The sequence below is a fragment of the Rosa chinensis genome, chromosome 3 (genome assembly GCF_002994745.2).
Source record: "Rosa chinensis cultivar Old Blush chromosome 3, RchiOBHm-V2, whole genome shotgun sequence".
Lineage (NCBI taxonomy): Eukaryota > Viridiplantae > Streptophyta > Magnoliopsida > Rosales > Rosaceae > Rosa > Rosa chinensis.
The window spans coordinates 44,705,716-44,715,017 of record NC_037090.1 but is presented as its reverse complement, the minus strand read 5'-3'; the positions used below and the strand labels follow the sequence as shown (position 1 = coordinate 44,715,017).

At 39.0% G+C, this 9,302-nt stretch overlaps 1 protein-coding gene across 1 annotated transcript; it reads right to left on the bottom strand.

Annotated features, from left to right (window-relative positions):
- Positions 1-1,879: 1,879 nt before the first annotated feature.
- On the bottom strand, positions 1,880-7,198 carry LOC112194632. Its single transcript, XM_024334847.1, has 3 exons — positions 7,050-7,198; positions 3,433-4,397; positions 1,880-2,703 (listed from the first exon to the last, which is right to left on the bottom strand). Exons 1-3 carry the CDS (start codon positions 7,196-7,198, stop codon positions 1,880-1,882), a joined length of 1,938 nt encoding a protein of 645 aa, XP_024190615.1.
- Positions 7,199-9,302: the final 2,104 nt, after the last annotated feature.

The following is a 9,302-nucleotide window of genomic DNA, read 5'->3' as shown; positions in this document are numbered from 1 at the left end:
CCCCCAATAGACGTCTATTGGCCCCCAATATGGCTATTTTGGGGGGCAATACGTAATGTTCTTCACATATATAATACTAACTGAAAATCAAATTGAACAATTGCAGGTGGTCAAGGCTTACACTGAAATGTTGCAGAAGGAAATGAAAGAAAGGAACACTCAGATTGGATTACTAAACATCGAAGCAGCGGTAAGCACCGAAACAAAAATAGCAGCTGGCGCTGCACCACATCCGAAAAACATATTTAAGTAAACAATTCAATGCTTTCATATGTGTTTACTCTTTGTGCAGTTTTACACAGTTCAACACGAAAAGAAACTAGCGGATTTCAAAAAAGAAGGCAAGAACATTCTGAAAGACGACTTCAAAGGCCACGATATTGAAATAGAGTTATTCCTGATCGAAGAACTGTGGAGTAAGTTCAGCTACCCCAAGGTGATTATCCCAATACACCATTACTACAGCCAGCACTACACACTGCTTGTCATCGACAATGAGAAAAAGCAGTTCGTTCACATGAACTCTATGCTGCCACCAAAGAAGGAATGGACAAAAGATAACCAATATTACAACAACGCAAACTGGGTGGTAAGTAACCATATCAAAAAAAATTGTTTATTTTTCAAATGGTGGAATTTGGAAAGTTTGTTGATGCTTTATATATCTGCATTTAAACAGGTTAAGCACATAAGGAGGTTCATACACGACGTGAAGGTGACAGGGACAATATTTCCAGATGACAGCCAGGATCAAGAGAACACAAGAGAGAAGTGCAAAGGTGAGGACAGTAAAGGAGAATTAGTCACTGAGGTTGAAGAAATGACACCAAGAGAGAAAGAGGTCAGAAGGTGGATCTTGGATAATCAAATCGGGGAAAATGACTATGAGCTTGTAGAAGACTTCAACTGCCCTCAACAGAAAACCTGTTCGTAAGTGCCTCAAAATCATTTACTCTTTATTTTTGATATAAAAGAAGACAGTTTAATTGATAAATTTGTGCAAATTGTCAGTCTATTGCTCCCCAATAGGTGTCTATTGGGGGCAATAGGAACTCTCTTTATGGATCTGTCCCTGAAATTCTTGCTTTACAGGGATGACTGTGGGCCTTTTATGATCCATTTCATGGAAAGCATAATTCACGGAGTGGAACCCAGCAAGAAGAAAGGCAATGAAATGAGGAAAACAATTCTTGAGAGGTTTGCAAAGGAAGAATGTGCTTGGAGCGTCAAAAAATACCTTTCTGAAACTGCAGATGCTGTAGGAGAGGCAAAAAAATAGAAAATGAATATTTTAAGTAGTTACTTTCTGTTGAAGTTACTTTGATTTGGAATAATTTCGGATGATTTGACATCTTTTCAATTTAATTTCTATCAACTTGAAAGAATTTATCTTCATTTACTATGGTTGCGCATAGGACACAGGTTGATATTCAAATTACAGGGCCCTATTACAAACCTGATGACTTGACTCCTTAGAAACCAGGTTCTATTGGGGGCAATAGAGGTCTATTGGCCCCCAATAGAGCTTGGTTAGAGGGTCAGAAGTAACACAAATAGAATATCAAACTACATTTGAATGTGCAAGTGTTAAAAATTTCACAACTGTGAAACAACCCTCAAACATTCAGGTTCTATTGCGTGCTGAAAAGCTATATTGCCCCCAAATAGACATTTAATGTAGGGTCACATCACAGTGGAAAAAATTAATCAATTTATCAGTCAGAAACAAAACTGAAGTACCAATCAATGTCAATAATCTTTGACACCAAAAAATGTTAAAGCCCTGGATAAAATCATCTATTGCCCCCCAATAGCCTATTACTGCCCCCCAATACAGCCAGTCAGAATGCTAAAACAATTGACAACTTTACATTCAAATTCAAATAGGTTCAGTGCAGGTCTTCTTGTTATGCTGTCCCATTTTGCCACATCGGCCGCAACGAATGAGCTTCTTTTCACACTCTCCTCTAGACTTGAACCTCTTGAGCCTAGGCCTCCCGGGAGGCCTTTTTGCATTTGGAGGAAGTATGAAGTCATTACTTGCAGATTCCGAAGAAGCCATATCAACATTAGATATTGGATAAATTGGAAAATCATAACACTTCTTGTAATAATCAACATAAAAATACTTATCCATAAAAGCATAAACATCCAATGACGCAGCTTGAATTGCAGCAAGACCGTGGCAGCAAGGGAAGCAGTTAATCTCCCATTTTTTACAAGAGCACGAAGGAGTTCCAAGGTCCACAACATAAGAATACTTTGATCTAACCTCATAAACATTTGTATCGGAGTAATGCACATTGAAACAGCAAGCTTTCTCCATACCTTCTTTCAAACGACCCTCCATAACAGGAGTAAGTTGCGAGGTCCAAAGCTGTGCCTCGTCTCTCCTCTCACCCATCATCTGCATCACCCTAATCCGAGTCTGATCAAGCATAGTGTACACTGGCATCTCCCGTTCAACAGCAAACCAAGCATTAAAAGATTCAGCTATACTATTAGCCATAATTCCATAACGGCATCCAGGGAAAAATGCACGGCACCAATTTTGAACAGGCAGATCAGCAAGAAACGGATCTATAATATTAGCACCACCAGCTTCTCTCAACTCTCTCAAATGAAAACGATATTCCTTTTCAGTGCATGAATATGCCAACTCAAAAAACTTCTTTTTAACATCATCTTTCAAAACAGAAGAGCCTTTACCGGTATTTAGTCATAAGGTTATGCACCAAGTGCTTGTAACAAAAAAGATGAGGATTACCAGGAAATATCTTGTCGAAAGCACTCAACAGTCCAACACCGCGATCACTAATAAAAGTGATCTTTCTACCTTGAGGTTCCAGCAAGTTCTTCAAGTGTTGGAAGAAAAAGGACCAATTAGCATCAGTCTCAGAATCACATACACACATTGCAAGAGGAAAGAAACCAACAGAAAACAGGAAAAAAAGTGAGTATATTGGGGGTCAATAGACGTCTATTGGAGGACAATACATGAATGCAGCGTGCCGCTGCACCGCCAACTGGGGCGTGTCGCTCCACATTTTCAACAAAAAAGAATTAAAAAAAACAACAATAAACATAATAGAAACAAAGAGGGGCGAGAAATCAGAAGAAAATGAACGTGTATTGGGGGGCAATATATGTCTATTGGGGGTCAATACATAATTGCAGTGTGCCGCTGCACCGCAAAGTGGAGCTTGCTACTGCACATTTTGAACAAAAAAGAATCCCAAAACCAATAATAAACATAAAAGAAACAAAAAGGGTGAAGAAATGAGAAGAAAATTAACGTGTATTGGGGGGCAATATATATCTATTGGAGGGCAAAACATGATTGCAGCGTGCCGCTGCACCGCCAAAGGGAGCGTGCCACAACACATTTTCAACAAAAATACCAATAAAAAATCATAGACATGAGAAAAATACCATGATTTCCATTCTTTCCGGTTGCACAAAGTATCTGCCCCTTGTAGACACTCTTCCCAAAAGTCCCATCGACATACAAGATGGGAAGACAGAATTCAAAGCCACGAACACAGCCTGCATAAGCTAGGAAAAGCCTCTGGAACTGATTACTCGATGAATCAACTTCCAAAACAAAAGACGATCCCGGGTTCGTCTCAAATACAGCTTCCCTATACCATGTTAACATGTTAAACGAATCAGCCTCAGAACCATAAATCATTTCCCTAGCCTTCTGCTTTGCTTTCCAAGCAACCTTGTATGATATATCAAACCCATAAGCTGACTTGAACTTGCTGATAATTTCCCTTGGCTTCAATGACAAGTTATAGCTAATGTCCTCTTCAATACATGACTTGACAATTTTCGATCCCAAAAGCTCATGTTTTTGTTTTCGAAGAACACCTTTGCAAGAGTGGACATTGTCCAACTCACCAATAATAAAGCAACCATTTGCAGGCAAAACATAACCACGGACATTCCACTCACATCCTTCGGTTCCCCAATTTGAACAAACTGCATGAATTCTGTCCCAGTCATTTCTAATAAATACAAAGCTGAACCCAACTTCAATAGCATACTTTCTGAGCTTGTCTCGAAACTCGGGGGAACCGCCACGAAATTTCTGCCCTACACATTGAATGTAACTAGCCCACTCATTTGACAAGTAAGACTTTTGAACTTCAGTCCTAAATGCCTCAGTGAGGTAATCATCTTCATCCACAATACCAGAGCAGCTATCTTCAAATGAAACAGAAGCTTTTTTGCTGCAAATTACACTATTCTTCAACACCATAATATCAACACAATCCAACTTGTAAATCTTGGCACCGCTAAACAGCATCTTGAAATCATCATCATTACGAAGAAGAAAAAATAGCGCATCCAGGAAGCGAATAATGAAGCTCAATATCATCAGTTGCAGAAAACTTGAACCGTTCACAAATGTATTCAAACAAATGAGCATAGCTCATATATTGATTAATACAAAACATGAAACTTTGTCCAGAATGAGTGCACTTAACAGCTAAGGAAGCATCCATATTCCTGTATATAAAAAAATAAACATAATAAATAAAAAAAATAAAACATCAAACCACTATTGCCCCCCAATAGACACATACTGACCCCCAATAGATGGGACTCAGATAAAATGTCTTTACAAAACCGAAACAAGTTACTATAAACACGTACTACTAAACTTCAGTAACAACTAAGAATATCAAAAAAGAAGAAAAGCGGCTTTTTCAATCCTCTATTGACCCCCAATATGGGTCTACTGGGGGGCAATATACGGTTCACAAAGACCAAAATCATGTCAGAAGCTACCAAATCACATCATTATCAACACCGTGAACAACAATTCATCCAAAAAAGAAGAAAAGCAGCTATGTAAAACCAATATTGACTGGCAATAGACGATTAACAAATACCAGAATACATTGAACCGTTTCAAAACAGAATCACAACAAACTTACCACACCGAAACAGATCAAACTTACCACAACAAACTTATAAGCATGAAAAATAGCAAATCGAACCAAATCAAAGATGAAATTCACGAAACACAGAACAAAATTAACGCAATAAGTCGGAAATAAAAAACGTACAGGAAAACAAAACTCATAAAATCAGCCTTAGACTCAATCGAGTTGAATAGCAAACAAGGATACAAAAAAAAAAAATCGAAGAAACGGAATTGAAATCGTTTCAAACCGAGCTGCAGCATGGTTGAAATCCAAAGCGACATTGCTTCTTTCTCTCTCTATTGCGAGCTTCTCTCTCTATCGCACCAGAACCAGAGCTTCTCTCTCTAAGCAGAAGTTCTCTCTATTCGTTACCTCGGGATTTGAAACTGGGGCTGAGAGACTAGGTCGTTAACAAAAGGGTAAAAAGGTAAACAAAAATATATTAAAATAGAAATGTTGTGTAAAAAGAAATAGATCCTTAGAGTGTTTAGGGTAGAGGGGAATTAAAAAAAGTTGCTGGGGTAAGTGGGAACATTGACTAAAAATTAGGGTAAATGGACAAAAACCCTTATTTTAATTGTTGAGTTATGCTTTAGGCTTGAGGATGTTTGGTTATTGAGATTTCATGGAAATTTGATGTTGGACATGGTTTTCTAAATATTATGGTTTAAATCTCTTGGTTAAATGCTCTTGATTATAATTTTGTATTGAATTAATGTGTTGGGAAGTTGGAGTACTGATTGTGGATTAAAAAGGAAAACTAAGAGAGAATTTGGAAATTTTGGAAAGGGATTTATTTTATAATTTGGTGGTTAATTATGGTTAAGGAATCGAAATTAAATTGGCTAAGTTATCGAAACGATCCTTGTGAAGATTAAAGTTTAAGCGAGGGCTTTGAAATCGTTAGGGAAATTCCAAATTCAAGAAGTGTAATCCTAAATTGAAGAGTGGGATTTTTAAGGGAATTTATGAACAAAGAGTATTTCGAGGGAATGAGTTTTGATTCTTAGATTATTTCCTTATTGCGGTTAATTATATATTGTCAATTTTACAGGACGTACTGAGCCCTCGGGCGAGGAGGACACTGGCAGGCAGCAGGATTAGCTGCAAGACTCACCTGTGAATGGACTTTTATCTTATTTAAATGATGCATGCAGCATGGCATTAAATTTATAACTTGATTATTGTTTGAATAAACGTGGTGTTCGTGGAAAGAAATGAGTTTAAAGAAACGAGTTGGCAAGGACGCTATTTTCGGCGCATGAGTACATTACCTAGTCGGCAGTCCCCTTCAGACTATATTCAGGTTGGCAGTCCCCTCCGGTGAGTCATCTGGTCGGCAGTCCCCTCCAGATGACATGGGGTAGTTAGTTGGTAGTCCCCTCTAACCACCGCCTCCAAAATTTCAGTCGACAGTCCCCTCCGTTGCATCATCTGAGCGACAGTCCCCTCCAGATGGCATGAGACGACTAGACAGCAGTTCTCTCTAGTCATCGAACGATTTTTCATGAAAATGATGTTTTAAAAAGGAATGAGTTGGAAAAGTTTTGAAAATCTCGCTGCATGTCGGATTTTATTAACGAGAAAATGGGAAAGCATTCAATTAGTTGTTTTCATAACTTATTTCAGTTTTGTCCACTCACTCTAACGGTTTTTAAATGTTTTCCCCTGGGCCCTTCAGTTTCAAATGCCCAGATTTCAGATTTGCCGAGATCGCATCCAGGAACTCAAGGCATAGGAATCAGCGCTTCCGTTTTGAATGTAGGTTATTATTTAACCTACCTTGTATGATATTGGCTTAATTATGTAGTATTTCTCTGATAACCCTTTTAATTTGGAGTACGTTGGTGCTTGAGAAGTTGTTATCTTGTTGGAGTGATGTTGGAATATCACTTTCGGAATGTAATATTTATACTTGGAATGTATCTATGAGTTCGAGTTTAGTTATAATCATGTCCAGGTTTTGTAAACTTTTTTTGCCGATTTTTTGGTAGGATTCCACGTAATGTGGGTCCCACAGGCTCGTATCCAGGTTTCGGGGTGAAACTTGGGTCGGGTTCTGTCAAAAGAAGCTATTACCCCCCTGAAGGTGGTTGACTCTGACATATATACCTCAGTATGGGAAAGGCATTTCCCATTTCTTCGATGTGAGATATGGTGTACTTCCTTGCATCCTCAGAAGGCTCTGGTGCAATTGTTGGTAGGTTGTATAGAGCAGGCCCGAGGCCCTTGTTATTTGAGGAGTGGCTCATACAGGTCATTATCATGGTGAGTAGAGCACACGGCCTAGGACATGATATTTGGATGTTCGTACGGGGCCTGTTTGCAGTCATTAATACCTTGTGATAGTCGAGTTACTGCTAGTGTGTACACTCGTTATGGATCAGGTGTTGCCTAACACCCTCAGGCAACTGCTGGGAACTGTTGTGCCACTATGGAGGCTTTATTGTCCTCCGTGTACTTCTCGTGGAGTGGTAGAGTTATGATAGCCAGCAAGGGTTGGCGAAATGAGGATTTGCCTCCTATATCCTGCCAATTTCAATCTTTGAGTAGGTTCCTGCCTCTTTGTGTTGTGATTACTGTTGCAGGCAAGCATGATATTGTGTTGTATAGGTTCTAACATTTGTATGTGTATGTTGTAGTCCCCCAATTGAATGAATTGACCTGACCTAGAAAGGAAATGTATATACACAGTTGTGATGTATTTCGGCAAGGGGATGAGGCGTGTTGCTCGTGTGTGTCACTTAGGTGTGCTAGAAAAGAATGAGTTTGACTCTTGAAACCTCCTACCGGCCTGATCTTTAACTGACTTTTCTCAAGCCAAATATATTGTTCAACTGATCATTGACCAACGTATCTAGTCACCAGCCCAATAATTCATTGAGCGGCTCATTAACATTCGATGTTATTCAATGACTATCTACATATTAGCTATGTCTGAGTGGACATGCAAATGTGGGTACAAACAATTATTTCAACTCTAAGGAGAATGTGAGAGAATCACAAGAGGGGCCTTTGTATTGAGCCCTAATGGAGTTGGGGTCTTGCAACTATTGGTAGGACAGAGAACCAAGTGGGTCTTTCACTGCCCTTATCACTTGGTTTCAAAGTCTCTCCATGTTTTCCTTCATCGTTCTCACTTGGACCCTTAACAGAATGCTCATCGTTCTAGTTTTTGAGCTTGCTCCAAAGCTCAGCAATCTGCATATCTTTTTCTTTTAAGGTTTTAGTGAGTTTTTGAACTGCATCCATCAGATTAGTTATCTGATCCTCAATCGTGGTTGCCCCCGTCATCATGACTTGCATAGCTGATAGGGGAGGTGCACTGTCTGACTGCATCCTAGAAGTTTTGTTTTCTTCAACACCGGGACTCCCATGGTACTATTCGATGCTTGTGTCAGGACCCACCCCGGAATTACCCTCCTAACTCCAAGATGGACCTGCGGGGCCCACTTTTCGGGAAAATTCGACATAACTTCCCCTAAAAGTGGACAACCCTAAACATGCTGAAAACACTTCTAAGTATAGTAATTTCTATGCTTGAAGCCACCTTGCTTCCAAGCAACAATCCGCAAATTTCCAAGTATAAACATCGTACTACACAAACATAACCATTTATATAAATTACAACCCAGGAAATCAAATCTTTCAACTTTCTCCAATATTATACAACTCCCATACACTCATACTTATACAAATGTATAAATCCACCCTTTTAAAGTAATCAGAGCAATCTAAAGAACACACTCGAAATATAATACATAAAGTAGAATCCACCCTTTTAAAGTAATCAGAGCAATCTAAAGAACACACTCGAAATATAATACATAAAGTAGGTTACTGTTAACCTACTTTAACCTACTTTATGTATTATATTTCGAGTGTGTTCTTTAGATTGCTCTGATTACTTTAAAAGGGTGGATTTATACATTTGTATAATTATGAGTGTATGGGAGTTGTATAATATTGGAGAAAGTTGAAAGATTTGATTTGCTGGGTTGTAATTTATATAAATGGTTATGTTTGTGTAGTACGATGTTTATACTTGGAAATTTGCGGATTGTTGCTTGGAAGCAGGGTGGCTTCAAGCATAGAAATTACTATACTTAGAAGTGTTTTCAGCAGGTTTAGGGTTGTCCACTTTTAGGGGAAGTTATGTCGAATTTTCCCGAAAAGTGGGCCCCGCAGGTCCATCTTGGAGTTAGGAGGGTAATTCCGGGGTGGGTCCTGACAGTTGGTATCAGAGCATTAGGTTTACCGTTTCCTGTCAATTATACTACTTTATATATTTGAGGACGTCTAGTATCTTCCGAGTGATGGCCCGACTGCGGCGGATCCCCATCGTGTGCTCTTCGATGCTAGTAT

Bases quoted from the DNA above. Each gene is read 5' to 3' on its own strand.
- LOC112194632 (XM_024334847.1), bottom strand. From the start codon at position 7,198: ATGACCTGTATGAGCCACTCCTCAAATAACAAGGGCCTCGGGCCTGCT. The intron at 4,398-7,049 runs GTATATATGTCA...GAACGGTTCAAG, and splicing joins AATGCCTTTCCCATACTGAG to TTTTCTGCAACTGATGATAT. The intron at 2,704-3,432 runs GTATTTTTCTCA...ATACCGGTAAAG, and splicing joins CGGAAAGAATGGAAATCATG to GCTCTTCTGTTTTGAAAGAT.